The sequence below is a fragment of the Numida meleagris genome, chromosome 4, assembly GCF_002078875.1.
Source record: "Numida meleagris isolate 19003 breed g44 Domestic line chromosome 4, NumMel1.0, whole genome shotgun sequence".
Lineage (NCBI taxonomy): Eukaryota > Metazoa > Chordata > Aves > Galliformes > Numididae > Numida > Numida meleagris.
In genome coordinates, this window is record NC_034412.1 from 36328023 (window position 1) to 36348065 (window position 20043).

At 41.4% G+C, this 20043-nt stretch overlaps 1 protein-coding gene across 3 annotated transcripts in view; it reads right to left on the bottom strand.

The window, feature by feature from the left end:
* SLC10A7 (solute carrier family 10 member 7) overlaps positions 1-20043 on the bottom strand; it is a 152141-nt gene that overhangs the window by 94919 nt on the left and 37179 nt on the right. For 2 of the 3 annotated variants that reach the window (XM_021395461.1, XM_021395460.1), the window contains exon 5: positions 6109-6147. The exons of the other annotated variant lie outside the window; for it this stretch is intronic. In XM_021395461.1, the coding sequence (XP_021251136.1) occupies positions 6109-6147 (39 nt within the window). The remainder of the gene's footprint in view (positions 1-6108; positions 6148-20043) is intronic. 3 annotated transcript variants of the gene reach the window in all.

The window sequence follows — 20043 nt, forward strand, 5'->3', positions numbered from 1 at the left end:
GATCTCATTTGCTTCTTCTTAACCTTCTGAATATCGGTACCTTTATACTCGTTTCTTTCCTATTTTAAAGTTGTCCAGCATTGCTCACAGAAAAGCAGAGTTTTTCTTTGTAAACTATTCCGTGTCTGTTCCTAACTAGCCCTGTTCTGCCAGAGCACACCGGGATCGGTGCCCTTGGCCAGCCAGCCTCAGCAATAAGCATGTGCATCAAGGGCTCTTTTCTTCAGCCCACACTAGCAGGTTCACAGGTCTCTATCACAGCAAGCTTTGTTACTCTGCATTAGTTGTCCCATAAATAGCACATGCTAACTCAAGCATAAGTATAAAACTAAGTGTGCTATACACTGAAAGCACAAATACACAACAAGAGCAGAGGCCTACACGCTTAAAATGCTGGTTGGAAGGCCAGGAAATAGCTGATGATGCCCAAACTTGCACCTAGATTTCAGACCAAGCTAGCAGAAATCAAAGCAAGGATGTTAAATAACAGTATGGAATCTGAGCAGCAGCCACAAAATAATGGACGCTGCAGTAAGGCTACATAAGTGGCTCCCAGGACAATTTGAATTCCCATCTCTTCCTGTCTGGTACAGAATACCTGGCCCAAAGATTCATTGCTGCCAGGGTCTGCCATCTCTGTTCACTCAAGTAAAAACCCATCCTCCAAGGCTGAGGTGGCTTCCCAAGTGGCTGATTAACAGGTAGAACTTGCTCAGGATTTGTGAAAACGACCTTGTGAAAACAAATTCAGAGCACAGCCTAGCAGCATCATTGCACCGCTTCAGAGAGGAAGGGGAGACAACTACCAGGAGGGCAGTGGCATACGGTAGCCCGCATTGAAATTTAACACGACCGAATCCAGAATTCAGCACCTGCTGTGAACAGGCTTCCTCGGAAAGTTTTTCTTGTAAACAACTAATGCAGTAAAAAGGGAATCTCAGGATACCTGTTCTGCCCCGTTTCCTGTTGCAAATACACAATTAGAAGGGAACAAATGGGCACATGTTGGCCTGATTTTAGAAAATATTTATAATTTGATAGCAATAATTAAGACAGAGAAGGTTATTCATCCCAAAATGAACAAAGATAGAACATCAACAAAACCAAACCAAAACATTCAACATCCATGAGGGTAGAATAAGGCAAATAAATTCAGCCAATCGGTTATTTCCATACAAGTGGATTTCTTTAAATAGTAATGAAATCATTGCTAAAAAATCCATTGTTATTAAAAAAAAAAGTTGGCTCAGCCTACCAAAATTAGATTTGTAAGTTGCTGGTCATTCCCATAATTAAATCTGTGTCACAAATTTGCAAGAAAAATGGACACTATGACTAATGCATTTACTTGCTGCACTAGTGCTGTCAGGCTGTGTAAATCATTATGCCTGCTAAAACAGAGTAGATAAGAATTCCATACATTTTCATTAACTGACTGCGTTTTGTGTATGTGTGAGAAGCCAACTTCCACATTCTCTTTTAGATTTAGCTTTCGTTTGGAAGACTGTATAAATAAAAACGGTAGCCTTGTTTTCATTAGCCAAGTGGCTGCTCCAAAAATGAAACATTGAAGTTTTTGCACAATATGAACCAGCTCTGTTGCCTTAGAAAGACATCAGATAAAACAACAAAGCTGTATATGCATGCATACACAATTTGGACCAAGAAGATTAATGAAATGATGCACACCTTGAATGGGTTCCTTCCTTCAGGCTGACTTATGTACGCTGGACACTGACCTTGTGTCATTATGTAGGTTTCAATACAGAAAGCAAAGCTAATCCACTACATCACTGTACGAAGCCTCAACCAGCACTTTCCTTCTCAGGTGCCCTTCGCTTTTTTTCCTCTTTCAGGAGTGCAACAGTAACCAGAGCAAAACCCCCTGAATTCTCTCTTCTCCACTTGAAGTATTATTACCACTGACCTTCAGATTTTGGTTACAATTCTTCATTTAAGCTGTTCCTTTCATACCCTCTGTTCATGACCCCAAGGTGTCAAAGAACTGAGAACACTCACTCGCATCACAAAATGAATACTGCTATGAGTTTCCAACCACTGTCTCAAGTGCAAAGCAGACTAATGAGAGGTAGAAATAGATAAGACAGCACTTTTTCTAGCACTGGAGAGCATTTTGTGAAGACAGCCTCCTCAAGGTTTTCAGCCCTGTCCTTCTTCCACTTGTACGGCATTATGCTGCCGTATATTGCAAACAAACTGAGCACGCATCCCCACTTCAATGCAAGAGCAGCAACTATGACAGACCAGACCTTGGTGGACTTCAAGCCAAAGAAGCTGAGAACTCCACATAAAGAGAGTGACACAGTCACCAGCACAGAACGTTTTCCAGCATTTCTCTGTGCTCTGGACTTTAACAAGCATCATTTTTCTGTTGCAGCACAACTTCAATAAGCAGAACAGCATTTCCTTTACACTAACCATTTCTAAGTCATGGCTTGAAGCAGTGATTGAGCACCTGGTGGGAAGGCAGGGCTGACCCAGGGGAGCTCAGGTGCGTGCAATGTACCTGAGCGACCAGAAGGGGTGGAGCCTGGAGCCATCCTTTCCCAGACCTCATTTAAGGGTTGGCAGTGGAGGTAAGGGGATCTCTGTGAAGATTTGTGCATACCTGAGGCCTTCTGAAGGAAAGTAGCTTCTTTCTCTTATTTCTGTGCCTGCTGCTGTTGCATTTGAGCAAATCCTTGCTCACTACAGCCTCGATGTCATTGCTATGCTTTCCATCGTGTTACGCTTAAGAAGCACAGCAATGCATACAATGTTAAGATTCTTGGCAGACCCGTACTTAATGTTCCAGTCAATTTCTGGAATCTTTAGGCATAAAAGTACTCTCTCCTGCAGATGGAAGCAGCTACTTGAGCGCTTTTCAACTCCGCAGATCCTGCCATGCATTTGCACACTCTACAGTAGCAGCCTTACTGATAACCAACCAATCACCCAGTATTAGTCAACTGCTATCTGATTTTATTAAAATCTCATTAAGAGGAAAAACTGAAATCACTTATTAAGTTCCACAATTATTGTAAACTAAACTGCTTAAGCGAAGGGAGGAGATAATGATATTAACTACCCAACTCCAAGCAATCCTCTGTGGTATGATTTTAAATATTCTCTTGGCTGAAATTTATGTAAATTGAATTCATCTATCGTTAGTTATTACCAACCCAGCAACATAAAAACACTTCTCTTTAACAATTAGTTCTTTAAAATACTGTGTTTTAATTAGACCTGGGACATTATTAAACAAAATGTAAATATGTGCAATATCATCCCATGCATTTTTTTGCCTGCATATTTACAGGAAAGGAAGTTTCAGAGGAGTACTGTGCTGTAGTTTGGTACTTTATTTAAAATCTCCTTACCAGTGAAAACACTTCCAACTACTTAACCTAAGAGAATTTCTGCCCATCAAGACACGTTTGGCAGTTCAACATCCTGTGTATCACAACATGTACTTTTACGTCACGTAAGCTCACCTCGGTATCACTAACATTAAGCTGAGACTTTTCCTGCAGACATTTTGATTCACAGTTTATTTTAATTTCACTTCTCAAGGACCATTTGCTTGTTTAAAAAAAAAAAAGCATAACCCATCTTCCATCCCTTGTTAAATTAGCTTGCTTTACACCGTCTTACCCTGGCTCTGGCCCAACACAGCGCAGTCTGAGGACAGAAAACAACATACCATCCTCCTGACTTTGTCAGGGCTTCATGCAAGTCATCTGCCAAGGTGCTACAGATAGCAAGAGTAACAAAGGAGAGAAGGAAAAAGAAAAAAAAGGAATCTTGCCAGTGGTCAGGTACTTCAAAACCATCTCTAGAACCCATGGTTATGGTCACAAAGGTGTTTAAATGCAGCTGTCTTTGCACATAAGAAAAAAGCAAATGCAATTTACATGTGTTACAAAGCATATGTATAAGAAAGGATGTCTACCTATAGCCAAGCCCATAATATAGGCACTGATATAAAAACTGAGGGATATCCAAAAAACACTACCAGGGACTTCCACCATCTTCTCACAAATGGACCGCTTTCATAATTGCCACGAGAGTTTTTACTTCAGACTAATAGTCACACGTTCAGTGCATCTCAGGTGGTTTACAGAAAGCTTACCAAAAAAGTAATCAGTTATATCTGATGACATTCAGGAGCCGCTCAATTAAAGGCCAGGTAGATTACAGCACTGTGAAATCAGTGAACAGCTCTGGCTTCTTGTGACAGTCCTACTAGCACTACTGTGGTTTCAGTCACAAGTTTTATCCTATCAATACCAGAACTGGAAAAGGCAGTCAGAGCAAAGCATTAAGTGATTTGTTTTCTGTCCTATATACACACACACACACACACTCCCCTACATAATCGCAATTTCTGACTAGGATACCACAGTAACTACCTAAATGTATGTATTCGTGACTTCATAGTGGACACTTTCTTTAATGTTATTTGACGTCATTTTAAAGGTGAGAGATCGGAAAAGAAGTTAGCTGGTACTGAGGCTAGATTTTAGCTAATCTTTAATGTTTTTTGCAAAAGCCCTTCCAGGGAATATTTTAAATAAAGTTTACCACACGTGCATACAAAATCTGAAGCGAATCGGATGTGAAATATATGCATTATAATAGAGATAAATGGAACTTCCCAGCGATCAGTCCACAGAACTAAGCTCAAAATCAGGATATTACATGAACGCGTCAACTAGCTTGGCTTCTTTAAGGGGCATCTCTTCAAAGAGTTACAAACAGAATTTCTAGAAATTAAAATATGTATATGTTGCTGTACTAAGATCCAGCATCACAGTCAGATGCTCTGAGGCTTAAATTCTTATTTGAAGTCAAAAGCCATTCTCCTAATGACAGCTGAACTGATGCCTTTGGGTATTCCAGGAAACCTCCTGAACTGAAGCCCAGGGACAGCAAAGAAACTGGAGCTCGTGCCAAGCAACTAGAGAAGATGCCAGGCACACACAAAGACTTGAAACACCAGGACTCTGCAATTTGAGGCAGAAACTACTTTCGTCTCATCAGAGGAGGACATGATAGGAAAAACAATTATTTGGGAACTGCCAACCCACCCCCCACCCACCACCAAAAAAACAGCAGCTTGGAGCACAGCTTCCTCTGCTGGCAGTATATCTTTACATATCTGAACTCCAGCTTTCCATAATAAAAATACACATAAAGTGAGTTATTCTGTTCCTGTAGTTTTGATTTTAATTTCCTACTTTGAATGGAATCCTCTTTCTAGAGACAGAACGCTGGAAATGCAAACGCACACATTTAAACGTGCACAAGTGCTAGTAAAAAGGAACGAATACAAATATTAGCTGCTCAAATAAATCAAGCAGCTATAGTAGCTTGTCTATATATAAAATAATTTCCATTTACTACTCATTAATGTCTCATAAACAAAGTATCAATAAAAGAAATCTATTCTTCTTTTCTTCATAAATATGCCTGTACAGCGCTCTTTACAGCACGCTGTCTGAATCCTGGCAGACCATCATGCCCACAAATCCTGCTTTAGCTTTGTACAGAACCAATTGTATTTCCAGCGGGACTGACTGATTGCTTTCCCGTATCTAGCTATTTTAGCGTGCTCCTCAGAGACGCAGAGTGGCTTCACTGACAGTGAAATATGCTAAACAAATGGCATGTCACTGAGTAAATTAGCATCTACTTTCTGATCAGCTGGGTCATGTTTTCTTTTCAAAATCCATGGCCTCTTGATGGAAAATAATGAGTATTTGATGGGCCTTATTAGAAAAATCAATATATTGATGCCCATGTTTGAAACATCTGCATAATAATAGATTCAGTTAACGCATTAAGCAGAAAATTAAGATGTGTTTACACATTATTAATTTAGCATGATTAGAGACAATTTATTCACTACTTTTCTCAAGAGTTCAACAAAAAGAAAAGAAACTGTAGTATCTGTATTTAATGACATGGTGAACTAAATTGAATTATTCAAATTTTTCCTACATGAAGCACGCAGTTCCATCGCCGCTAATGTTAACAATACAAACACATCAACGACCTTGTTAAAAACAAGATTATTCAAGCATTTATAAATACTGCATTACTTACCAAAAAGCTTCCAAAAGCAGAATTAAATATAGCAGCTGCCTGAAGAGAGAGGAAAAAAAAATACATATCACCAATGGTAAAATAACTATAGTACAGGAATAAAATGTTTTTGCCCTCTCAATCAGCTGTTTGATTCTCCAAACAAACAGAGACCATTAGGTAAGTAGTCACCACTTAAAAATCGCCAATGGCCTGTAACTTACACAAAAATGTGCTGCAATGGACAAAAGCAGGAGGGGAAAAAAAATCTTTGCTGGTAAACTTAAGACAAGTATCCAGAAGAACTAAAGATATCACACACAAGATTAGTCTCACTGATTTGGCACTGATTTGCCAGGAACATTTTTGCATATTGACCTACTAATTGAGATAAATATAATCTGATTTAACTTAAAGACCATTTTCATAGACTATTAACAGTTTTTAAAATGTAGCATTAATTAGGTAATTGTTCACTGCAATAAAGCATTGACAGATGTCTCTATAGTTTGACCAACAAATTCCAAACAGGAATAACAAAAAGAAACAAAACGAAAGAAACAAGAAAACCACAACCACCCCATACATCTGAGGCCAAAATATCTAACCATTACTTCTGTCTCCATGGTCTATTTAACAAAAATAAGCAATTTTGATAATGACTTTTGAAGCCTTTGTGCTTACCTAAAGATCCAGCAAATGTAAGGTAGCAGTATTATTTCTTAACAATTACTCAAGAAATTCCAGGAAGTTAAAAGTTGCGTCTTGAAAAGCTTCCCCCAATTACCAAGAAAGAACAAACTCTTGTATGACAGCCAGTCTGATGATGAAAAGCCACACAGCAAAGGTAAGAGGCAAGGGAGGAGGAAAATCTACCATTTACATGAAGATTTAGAGCAGAGTCAAATTAATCAGCCTGGACGTTTTCAGACACAGATTAATAACAAGTGGAAGCCAGTGAGTTTAGCAAGTTTGAATAAAGTCCAAATTCAGGGTAGGAGCTGTAGCTGAACCTGCCTTCTGCTCCATAAGAGGATGCAATGAAAATGAATGGGTAATGAGATCCTTGGCTCTAGAGAGCTTAGCTTTCTTATTCAAGTTCATAATTAATTCAAAGCTTTGATAATTTCATTAGATTCCTCCTCTGCTGGCCCTATCAATAAAAGATGGCACTGGACCACAGCTCCTCAGTGGCCCAAATACAAAAACAAATGCAGCCTGCAAAACCTTTGCTGACTTGCTTACTAACAGGGACAATGGCATATGGCACTCCATGTTGCAGAGGGAGCATCTGAATAGATCCAGCTAAATAAAACATTAAAGTTGACAGTTGTAAACTATGGTAACATATTTTAACACCTTCTCCTCATCAGCATTCCTTTTTTGAACGTAAAAAAGAGGCACAAGTCCAAACAGCTTCTCTCGCCAGAGATCACAGCTGAAAGCAAGAGTATTACTTAAAACAGCTCCTCAACAAGTGTGAATTAAACCTGGAGTATCACCTTGCATTTGAAGCTGTACAGCTGATATTTTTATGTGGCGAGAGAGACGTGTTACACCACGCACACGACCCCGCTGCATGCGATCACTTTCAGTACCTCAAATGTCTTTGGTAATATACCGATAAATAGGAACTGCAAGAGGGCTAGGATTAAAAACAACTACAAAAAAAAACCAGTCTGATAAAACCCAGCTGTATAAAACCATGTAAAATCCACTGCTGGATCCGGAAGAGAAGCATCTGAGCTCCGTGCTGGCAGCGGACAGCTGGGAGGAAACGCACCGGTTCCTGCATCCCCACGAGCACAGGGCATGCAGAGCACCAGCTACCCTGCTGCTGACCACAGACAGCCGAATCAGTCACCCTCTGCAAGACATCTGGAAAAGTCTATGGAGGAGTCTACATGGAGGGAGACCCAGGGAAGCAGCCCTTCCTCCCTAACATGCTAAGCTTAGCCCTGCATCTCAGAAATGCCCAGCCATGTAGGAAGTTGAATGGGGTCAGGCCAGGCTGCGCCCCCTGACAGGACAGCCCCAAACCCTTTGGCTGCCCGTTTGACAACCCACAAAGAATGGGGCAGCCAATGGCAAGAACCAATACGCCCAGGGAGACCTCATGCATCTGGCCCTAGCCACACCGCTGGCTGCTAGTCCTGCTTTGTGGGTCATCCATAGACATGATTTTTATTCATTTCCCCCACCCCACACACTTCAACAGCACTTTAATTCCAGGAGAAATTGTACCTGGAAAGATGGTAAAGAGATGGTTCCAGTGGTATATACTTTCATCATACAAGAACCTCTTTAATTCCTTCCCAGCTCACCAGTAAGATTTGTGTCCTGTTACTCTCAAGCATATCACAGGTACCGAGACAACAATCTTAGACACATTTAATGCTTCGGGTATTCAGCTGGTCATGTGCAGAAGTCATAATTCGTGACTGGCCCAGGGGTAATTAGTTAGCAATTTTTAATTCCTTTCTCCAAAGTGTCAGGAATTGTCCAAGGCCAATGATTAAACACTCATTATGGGCAAAAGGAAGGAAAAAAATATCAGTGAGAGCAAAAATGAAGTTATATTCAGATGACTCGCCTCAGGGAGCGAGGACTTACACGTGCCAACTACTGCATTTGCAGTTCTCTTTATAACTTTTTTTCTTGCAGAATAAACTTAGAATTTTTCTTATACCCACAAGCCTAAGGTTCATATTTGCGATTCTGGTTCAGCGTTAAACTGCAAGTAAACTGAACCACTGCTCCAATTTGTAATTAAATGTACCAAGCAGCACGACCTTGTAGAATTTAAACACTCTTGTGCTTCCAACTCCTTTCTATCAATAGGGATAATATTGCCTACATACCTCACAGGGCATTGTCAAAATTAATTCACAGCTTAAAAAGCACTCTGAGATCCTTAGAGGCATGGTACGAACAAACATCAGTGCTGACATATGATACAGAGTCTCTTCATTTTCTATTCAAAACATTTATTAGTCACTATTATTGTACAACTTCTCTTGTTTTTTTAATATTTGCTCCTTCTGTGCCGTAACAGATACCAGAGAGCAGTCAGCTCAAATGAGACAATAAAACACAAAAGCATTTAGATGTCCTTATAACACTCCAAGTTCAGACCTGCACGTGTTTACAAACCATATGTTGCGCACACCGTTACTACGAGGGGAGAGTTAAGTATAAAAACCACAGTAAGATCCTTTCAAAAGGTAAACTCATAGCCATGGAACTGAAACGCAAGGTCAGATCACGTTCAAAAGCCTGGTAATAACCAGACCAATAATTCAAGCTTACACCAACTTCGAAACCACAGAGACTGAAAGTCACTGTCAGCACTCTTAACAGGATTGGTACAGAAGAATGTGTTTAAAATAGTAAGCCCTACCTCCACTAAACAACAAATTCACTTAACATTAAACAGGCACAATTTCAGCCAACAGTATGGCACTGGGCTGGAGGGAATTCTCCGTCTGGCCTGCATTTCCAGTGGTGGTGGCTGGCCAGCAGTGCTTCCAGGGGAGAACAAACTAGCCTACCTCTGAAAGAATACTATTAACACTATTCAGCAGAAATTTCCTTCTTCCCATCCCTGACTGTAGTGCAAAGCTTCACCCCTTCATCTCCCACCGCACCCTGGAATACACTTATAAAAAACACTAAGGAATGTAACAGTGAGAGACAAGACAGTCCTCATAGCTACAAAGGTTAGTAAAAAAACAGACAGGAAAGACAAAGAAAAAACAGAGCTGTAACCAAGAGGCTGAACAATTCCCTACAGGTGGGCACTCAAATGCCACAGCAAGCGCATGCAGCATTCAAACACATGTGACTCAGCAGCAAATCAAACAGTTACGCCAAGGTTTTGACAGAATTAAATACAGAATACATTCTAGACTCTGTTCCATTTCATTTTGGTACCAAGCTAACCTGGAATTGATTAGAGTAGGCATCTTTTCCTAATAATGTAGTAGGACTATATTCAAGAACAGGAAAAGATATATTGGCAACATTAGGAAGGCCTGGGTCAAAAAACAATGACATCTTACAATTATTGCCAAGATTCAAATGAAATGGTTAAGTACAACTCAACTGTAACTACGACTTCTTTTAACTGAATACACACACAAATGTGTTTAAATGTTTGAATCTTGAGTGTCCTTTGACAGCCTTTAGGGAGGTTACCTTCCCAGCCGTGCTTACCCCAAAGCAGTGCCCAGACACCCCAAAGTATGTACCACGCACGCTAGGACCGGTGTGGCCCCAAACTGTCCCCTCTTTATGGAGAGGTCATCTCATGGCCAAGGCTGCAGATGCAAAGTAACAAAACTAAAAGGCCTCAAAACATCTCAGTAGGGAGTAGTCTGGCCATCATACAGCGCTGCTCTGTGTAGGTCAGCAATTATCTGCAGTTGAAACCTTATTTTTAGCCATGCACTAGTGGGATATACAGTTCAAGTACCATGCATAAGGCTAAATATCTTATTTAACATGCATGGTGCAATGAAGGAGAGCAAAAAAAACGCAAGAGTAGAAAAGCTTTGGAGAAAGAACTTGAGTAGTACTACTGCAGGATTACAAAGCAGAGGGCAGAAAATGTGATGTGTTAGTATAACACAGTGCCCATGTTATTAATGCCAAATTTAATAGATCCATGTCTCGTATTTGGTAGAGGAAAATAATTGGGGAAAAAAAATGCTGAAGAAAGTCACGGAAATTATTTGAGCAAACAGGACAGAAAAGGAAATTGTATCTACCCAAAGAGATCAGTGTAGTTCGAGAAGGTGGAGGAAGAAGGCAGGACGTCTGAAGTAGCTTGAATGAGACGGCAGTCCCTTTAAACAACTCCTTCAATCTCCTATTTAAAAATAAAATCTCATGTGAGTGTTACTGCAGCTCCTGTCTTAACTGCTGTTCCCATTAATAAGATGTTACAGCTCTGTAGAAAGGTATTTGCCACAGCACTGTTAGTGCAAACAGAATATAAATATACCTAATAAGGTTTAATCTGCATTGCTGTTCATAACTATTCATCTGAGCCCAGATGGGAAATATATATATATATATTCAAGTTTGTGATTTTGAGCACTAAATTGAATCAGGTGTCCTCTTCTCTTAAGAAAATTAAGTTGCTTTTGTGCAAGAGTGTTTTAATGAGAACAGAGCCTGCCGACAGTGATAAATGGGAATGACACCAGAGAGAGCATGTAAGCAGGACAATATGTGCATGTTACAGTCTTACAGGCTATTTTTCACTGACTATCCTGAATGACTTCGCTGTTTCTTAAGGGGCCTATTAATCTCAAATTTAGTTATTACACAACGTTTATTTGAACATATATTCTGTGGATGATGACAGTTAATAAAGGAAATCTTTTACAAGCTGTATTTTTACATATTGTTCCAACTGCAGCTCCCAGTCATTCTACCGTATTGATGGAATAACCTTGTTATGATGCAGCTTTAAAAAAGGCACATATATTCAGATTCTTTCCTAAGCACGTGGGGACTCTAAATAACTGTTCAAATGCGTATAAAAACCCTACTGTGGCACGGCAAAAATAAAAGAGGTAGTGTTAACTGTTCAACCAGATCTCTGCCCGCACAGTTGCCTGCTCGCAGGCAAGGCACGAGCCTTTTTAACAATGCAGCATAACCTCTGAGAAACGCATTTAGCTCTGAAGATGTACGTATACTTCGTACTGAATTCAAGAGAAGTTTTAGCGTGCACCTTACATGTGACTTTGGCCCATGTGCTTTATACACACAAGGCAAAGTTATTTCACTGAGGGGAAAAAAACCAAAACAGACATTGCTGATAACTGGGTTACAAAAATATGAATTGTTGTTTGAAAAGTTCCTTTGAATGTACCACGCTCCTTGCATTTTTTAGTGGAAGAGTGGAACTGCACAGTCAACGTTATCCTCTAAAAGCAAAAACGCAAAACCAAAAGAACCCAAACAAATAACAAAAATAGAGAGAAACCCACGACGACATGGAGGGGGTTATGTTTTTTATCTACTGCTACGTTCCCTGCCATCCAACACATTTGTTTCCTGTGAAAAAGATATCACCTAATCCCCAAGCTGCCTTTAGAGCAGTGCTGACAATATGAAAGCATTTCTTTATTTCAGCAACGTTCAATAACCATCCGTTTTATGGAAATGATGCTGCGACGGCCCCAGAAAATGAAAATAGAATAACCGATACGCTGCTTGTTCCCTTTTCAGGGGGGAAACATCATCCGGAGAACGACGGCCCCTAAAATACCTCGCTGAGCTACAGACATGAAGCTGCGCACGCTGCCCATTTGCTCCATGCTGGCAGAGGTTGCCATCACTTGAATGTGAGTTTGCGCTGCTTCAGCCAGGCTCAGCGCCCTGCCACAAGCAGCACACAGAATCGAGCTGGGGGCTGTGCTGGCAGGGACTCGCTGCCCGCCACCCCGCTCCTAGTCAAGTTCTTTCTGTTGAAAAATCAGCCTTCCACTCCTCTGTTTCTCCAGTCCCTCATAACCATCACAGCCTGCTGGTAATAATATTTATAAATACAAAACCATCCATCAAAAGGATGTCAAAAGGCCAGCCTTTAGACACACTCGGCAGCGTATTAGCTGCTCTGCTGAAGATTTCTCTGTTTCACCAATAGTTTCAGCAATACAGAGAGATTGAAAGAAAGCCGTCCCGCTTCCTTTCTTTACCTCAACAAATGGTAGATTCTCCCTCTTGTGAGCAACACCTCAAGGGTGTTCTGGACGGGTGGCATCTTATTTATTGTTTGGAGGCAATACGAGAAGAGAACTAAAAACCAGCATAGTACATACACTACAGTTTTTTTTTTCCCCCAGGCAATAAAACCAGAATTGAATTGTTAACAATTCAAATAGTAAAAACTGGGCATTCAGACCACAAGGACACTTGTGTGTCAGTCTGCACATTTTCATTGATTCCTAACACTACCTATAGACTAGTAACAGGAGATCCACGTTGAGCAAAGTTTGGAAAGCAACACTGTCCTAGATGGCTGGGTCATTTTACTTCAGTTGGTGTCAACGGTTTACGGGCGTTCAGCCCGGTTCCGTGACGAAGGGGACGGGGGATCCACGGGCCCACGCCCCGGAAAAAAGGGAAAAGGGGAAAAGGGTAAGGAGATGGCCCTGAGAGCAAAGAACAGCAGCTTTGTCCCGTAGTTTCTCTGCTTTCTCCTAATATGCCACAGCTCCATCCACACCAGATGCCTACGTGGCTGTGTAGCACACAAAGCCGGTGTGCTGTTTACAATGCTTACCAGGAGAAAAGGCCTCTCTGGGCCCTATCTAGAAACACTGCCCTTTTTTAACCTCATGCCCATTCCTTAAGGAGCTTAAGGCAAACAGAGATTTCGCCTAACAACCATGGCCCACTTCCTTATGGCAACTAGAAGGGCTGCCAGTGGACAACACTGCCAGTACTCACGCTTGACCGTTGTCTGAGAGTGTCTTTGACCAGCAGTCAAGTCCTTCAAGCTACCCTGAAGCTCAGCCTTCTCACCAGCTGCAGTACACACCGCAACAACATACTCATAAGATAGAGCACCTCCCACCATCGGGTCCTACATCCCTAGCACCGCAGCTGGAAGTAATATGAATATCTACAGGGATAAATAAACAGAGGCAGTTTTGTGCTTTTTTTTTTTCCTCCCGTACTTAAGAATTCTAAATGCAAATACTAGGATTGCTGCCCAGGACCAGAGTAAACATTCAAACAAGCAGTGGTTTAAAGCTGACAACCTTGTAACAACCACACGCTTTCTCACACTGAATATGTATGTGTGTAGCTATCTGCAATCTCTGTGTTCTAGCATCTGACCTCCTCCCCCACAAACTTCATGCAGGTCTGCCATGACAGTCATATAGCCAGAATCGTTGCATTACTTTGTGCCCAAACGGAAAGCCCACTTCCATAATTCTCTCAAACATCAAGACACAGAAGGTAGCTTCTCCCTTCTACCCAGGTACTATGAAGTACAAGCCTTACCAGCCATACATTTGACATCTGAATGTGGACCAGAACGTACCACACAAGACATTTTGGTATGAAAGCTACTGTCACTGGTTTTGTGATTTTCGGTTGTTGGTATTCCACATCACAACATCATGTAGTGAATGTACCTAGTTCTCAGAAGAGAAGGACTACCACAGTCCCCACGGTACTTTGCTCCTCTGTTACCATTTTCCAGCCGGAGGGAAAAGATAAAAGCTCGCAGTATAAAAACTTGCAGATCACGAGACCTCATCCCTTTTTCCGCCGTCTCTCGTCTTGGCAGCACCTCGCTCTCTAGCCGTCTTATCGTCGGTAGTAGAGTAAGGCCTACCTTGATTTTGGGACATTCTCTCTCTCTGTATTGGATTTATCAGCTTAAATTGTAATTATATTGTATTATAGTGTGTTGTTTTGCATTCCGATATTTTATTTAGTAAATTAGTTTGTTTCTCCTCAGATTGTTGCTGCTGTTCTTTGCTCTCAGGGCCATCTCCTTACCCTTTTCCCCTTTTCCCTTTTTTCCGGGGCGTGGGCCCATGGATTCCCCTGTCCCCTTTGTCACAGAACCGGGTTGAACGCCTGTAAACCGTTGACAGCTACCCATAAACCTTACTAACATCCTGTATTTGTCAAGACTCAAGGCTTACAGCCTTAGCAGTGAAGACACTGGCTCTCACATCACAACAAATGGACTGCTGAGCAATGATTTAATAAAGGAAGCTCAGCTAAACGATGGCATACAGGCAACTGTGCCAACCTGATCCTCTCTTCTGGTCAAACATTTCATAACTGTGAGTTTCCCTAAAAAAAAAAAAAAAAAAAAAAAAAAAAGCAAAAATTAAAAAAAAAAAAAAAAAAAAAAAAAAGCATACTGTACAAGGTATCCTCAAAAGGATACAGAGCAATAACAACCTCCCAAACACACTTTTATTTAAGTTCACATTTTCTGAGATCTTAAGCTGTGATAAAAACACTTAAAGGTCCTGTCCCCTGATTCTCCTGGAGACACATCATCCATAACATGATTACAGGTCCAGTTAAACAATGCATCCCACAACTCCAAAGAGTATTAGTTCCCTGCTGAAGTGAAATGAAAGCACGAGGCCACTTTTTAAAAGGTGCCCTTTGCATTAACTGCAAGGCTGCGCCTGCACCAGAATCTTTCTATAAATATCCCGCTGTCATATTGCTTTCTGGGCAGTTAGAAGCAGAACCAGGCATTTTAACTGCTACGCCATCCAAACCAGCTCAGAATGGCATTGTTAGTGAAGTCTGTGTCACTACCGCCACTGGAACAGCTTCGCTATTACTGGCACAATGCCAGGACCTGGGAAATAAAACATTCATCTAAAGGAGGTGCACTGTGTAAAGTGGCCCAGTTAAAAGATACGCAGATTTTCATCTCATCAAACATCTGGCTATATCACGAGGAAGTTTGTTTATTTATTTAAACATAGTGCAAGGTTAGGCTTTACTGTAAGCCAGTATTGCACGGTACAGGAAATTCCCCTTTCCTGAGGCCAGTCACAGCAATGCATGCTACAATATTGTGGCAGAGGTGCAAAGCGATGGGAAAGGAAAGCAGAGTACACTACGGAAGAGATTAGCACTATAGCTACTATCCGTAGGCAAAAAAANCAAAAAAAAAAAAAAAAAAATTGAAAACATTTAAGTTAGTATAGCAGAAGAAAATACTTCTTCTCAGGTCTCTTCTGGAGCCTGCCACTCAACAGACATTCAGTTCAAGGTTTATAATGTATTTTCAATGATATGCTACGCAAAAAAAAAAAAAAAAAAAAAAAAGAAAAAAGAGAAGAGAAGAAAACATCTGAACACATTGTTTAAAATGGTGAAAATGGTACTCAGATACCTCTGTCATTTAAATTTACAGCTCAAATAAATCTAGCTAGAAATAGCTATATGTATATGCAGTGAACAAAAAATGAGGGGGGAAGTGCATCTTTAGAATTGATTTATCTCAAAACATTGCCCAAAGAATTCAGTGGTACATCAGTACCAACTGAAGCTCCAAATCTGTTTTCAGAGAAAAAAGCTAACTGCACCATTGATATTTACCACCACTCTCCTTTTGAAGCACACCCAAAACACCTTTAAATTCTAATCAGCGAGTTGGTCCCATTTTCCACGAGACCTGCTACGCCCTCTAATCCAAAGGGCCAGGGGGGCAGTTGGTCTTCCTGAAGTGCAAGGAAAAACATTCCAGCATCCATCGCATCTGGGTCACGGGCTTGGTTTCACAACTGCCTGGCTAGCAGCAGCAGTACACCATGAACTACAAAAACCATAAAACCCTTCTTCAGAATTTTAATTCCCATACAATATAACGTACACATTTTTATTTTACATTTAACAGATCAGATATACAGCGCTTTAATGCTAAATTAAAGGCATTTTTATAGCTTCCTCGAAGTAACTTACTTTATTCTCTAAGGGGACAGAGGATTCATGTACACAATTTCGTTCACACACTGCGGAGAGCAGAGGCTCACCAAGAGCCATGCTGGGCACTACCCTAAGAAATGCAAAAACTCGTTTTACTGCAAGAGGTCACAAAGCTGCCAGGTGCATTAAAGGTGCTCTTAGTGGCAGCATTCACTGAACTTGAACGTTTTTCATTTACAACCTGAGTTGGCTTAAAACTGGAATATCCACTGCTAGGGATATTCCAGCAGTTAAACATTTGCTTTAAGCCCAAGCTCCCCTCTCTAAAACCACCAGTTCTCAAACAATGTTTGGAAAAAAAAAAAAACCAACCAAACAGAAAACCCCAAACATTTAGCTGTTTCTTTATTTCATTCTGATATTTTGCTGCTTCCTACTGAATTGCTCAGTTACCCAGTAGTAGACTGCCTTCACCCCCTATTTGTCTCTGCACAAAGCCTTTCAGGTAGGCCACCTCCCCCGAGATGTAGCATTACTAAATTCTTATGAGGCACTGAAAAGGTGCAGCCGAGCTGATCGGCTTCTCAAAAGAAATAGAGGCCCGGAGTATCTAAATCACAGTGAGAAATGCAGCAGACGTCAACACTGTTTGCAGAACTGTATGACTGACCTCTGTTAACCTGACCTGAAACAAACTACGCACATATTTTCCTGAAAGAAGAAACACGTCCACACAGTCTGAATTGCACACACACAAGGAAAACAAGATAAGAACTGGTAAGTTCTCACTAAATGGCTTTTGTTCAGTGCAAGGGCTCCAGGAGCACACAGGCACTGCTTCTGTCTGTTCCATGATAGTTTTTCATCGTAGGCACCGAATGAGGCAAAGGGCAAGGAAGCAAAATTGTGTTCTATCACAGCATTTAAGGGCGGAACATAATGCATCTGCAAAGTCAGATCTTTTGCAGAAGCAATCTAGATTTAGATTACTGACGCACTGTAAGGTGGAAAAGCAACATAAGATGCACTGTGATACATAAATGGACAATATTGTGCAAAAAGCACAGTCAGGACCACTAGGTCAGAAGTGCAAGAGCGGTTCACTTCTCCGTACAGCAAGAGCTCCTGCTTCCAAGACAGACATACTGCCTTCATAGGAAGGCAGCTTGTCAACATATGTGGGCACAGAACTGAGCGACGGAATCAGAACATGCAAACAAATGTAAGCAGGAGAAAAAGTCACCTTCAGTGCTATAAGCAATTGAAAATTACATTGTACACAAGCACCACACACCAGCCAAAGACAGGCACGTCACTTACCTAACAGCTTTATCTTTGGCTTATCAGCTGTATTTCATAGATGCGGCTCTCACTTTAAAAAGTTTAATTTAGGTTAAGAGCTATTTCTTTGAGTAGTCTATGATCAGCCTGTTTAGGGTGAAACAGACAAATAAGGATATTAGAATGGTGCCTGGAGAGTATTCTCAGTCACGTCTTGCCACTAAGAGAAGCTAGTTAAAAGGCAGAGAAAGCCTTTGCATACCAGGCGATATCATCATCAAAGCGAGGGGAGAGAGAGGGAGGAAAGAAGCTGTTCACAAACCACTTTTTTCTTACATACATTCATTCTGAATCTTAGTCACAGTTTAGTCAAGCCCCTTGTAAAAGAGATCTCAGAGAAATATCGCAACACAGACACCGTGCAGTCGATTTGAAGTTCAATTTGTTCAAACGCCACAACAAATACATTTCTATAATCTGTATAGATATACTTATCTATTATATATAAAAGAATCAAATCACTCCTGTAAGCCATGCTGTGGCAATATAGTGGCAGATCATGAAACAGTAATCAAAGTCCTGAAAAATACACCATTGTCAGCATTGTGCACCGGTACCATTGCGTTATAGCACCTTGGCTTAAAATAAATCAACGTAAGTGCCTGCTTTGGTAAGCACTTCAAATTCAGTGTACATCAGCACTGGGGGAGGGGGGTGGTAATGCACAGAGAAACAAATCAGAAAATGGGACTTGTAAATAACAATTCAATTAGCGGATTTATATTACTTGTTCCCTAATAAACTTCCCCTCCGCACCTACAGGAAACCCTCCTCCAGCCTTCCCCCCTCATTTGCATGGCCGCACAGGCCTGCTCTTTCTGCCAGCGAGCCCCTTTGCCCTTTCAATCATGAAGTATATTACTCCACTGTCAGAGCAAAGCAGTTCCTAACAACAGGGAACCCAGCTGGGATAGGCAGAGGGCAGCAGGCTCATGCATTACCATAATAATCCAACTGTGCTCCCCAGGCCCTCGGGGCAGACAGCATATTAGGCAGGCCTCCTGCCCAGGCTGCGTCACCTGCCCGTCAACCTGTGGCAGCCACCGTACGGCCCACTGCCTGAGTGCCTGACTCTGTGGCTGCTCACCACAGCTGGCACGCATCCTCGCCCACAGCTTGGGTGTCCCCATCCGTGGGGCTTCCAGAGACATCAGGTATCCAGAAGGACCCAGCGCGGAGCGAGATGGCACAACAGCTTCCTGACTGCAAAGCGCTGCTCTGCAGATGGGGCTGGGCCGTTTTGCCTCGCCTCAGCCTTTCCCAGGGAAAGGGAGTATGGAGGAGCCAAATGGCCAAAACAGGCCGCGGGTATTGGTGTGCCTTGCCACCCACCGACAGCCGGTTCGGGGTTGGCTCTGTTAACTTCTGGGTTTTTGCAACACCCAGGGGCGCTGAGCAGCAGCAAAGCCACCTTTCAGTCTCTGGTACACGGCTCACCACCAAACAGACAGAGCTCCCACCTCAGCCTGAAGCTGTACAGATCTGCATACCTCATGCTATTGAGCACTTAAAATAAAGGAAATGTTGAAATGTGTTACGCAGCGTATTTCAATGCCGTTCTGTCCCAAACCATTCTATTTGCAGTCTGCGTGCAGCTTGTACGTAGCACAAGTTCAGGTACTCAATGCACGTTCCAGTGAAAAATGCTGCTTTCTTCATATTATATAGGATTATCCCAAAGAACACTAGGAAAAAAAGACTTGGGCTCTAATACAAATTTTAATTTCAGTATAAGAAATACATAGGCTCCAATTCCCCTTAACAGAGGAAGGCACAACAGAAATGTAATACAGTCTTATTAAAATCATGTTTTGCAGACTGCGCAAAGCCAGACTTACATGATCATTTGCAAAGCAAAATTTCCCTAACCTCATTAATTTTCATTTCTCTAGCACTCTCAAAGAAGGAAATATTCAGAAGCAATTTTGTTGTTCATTTTAATTGCTTGGTTGTTACATTATCAGTACAAAGAAATGTAATACACAGTAATCCACATGACAACACTCTGCCAGAGAGAGACCACAACAATGATGCTAACAATGTAATTTAAATATTGCAGAAAGCACCCATTACGGAATTTCCGCCTCCTCCTACTCCTCTACTACATAACGGTAACAAAAACTACGCATTATCCAAACAGTGACCTGTTACAACAACACACTGCTTTACGAGCACAAT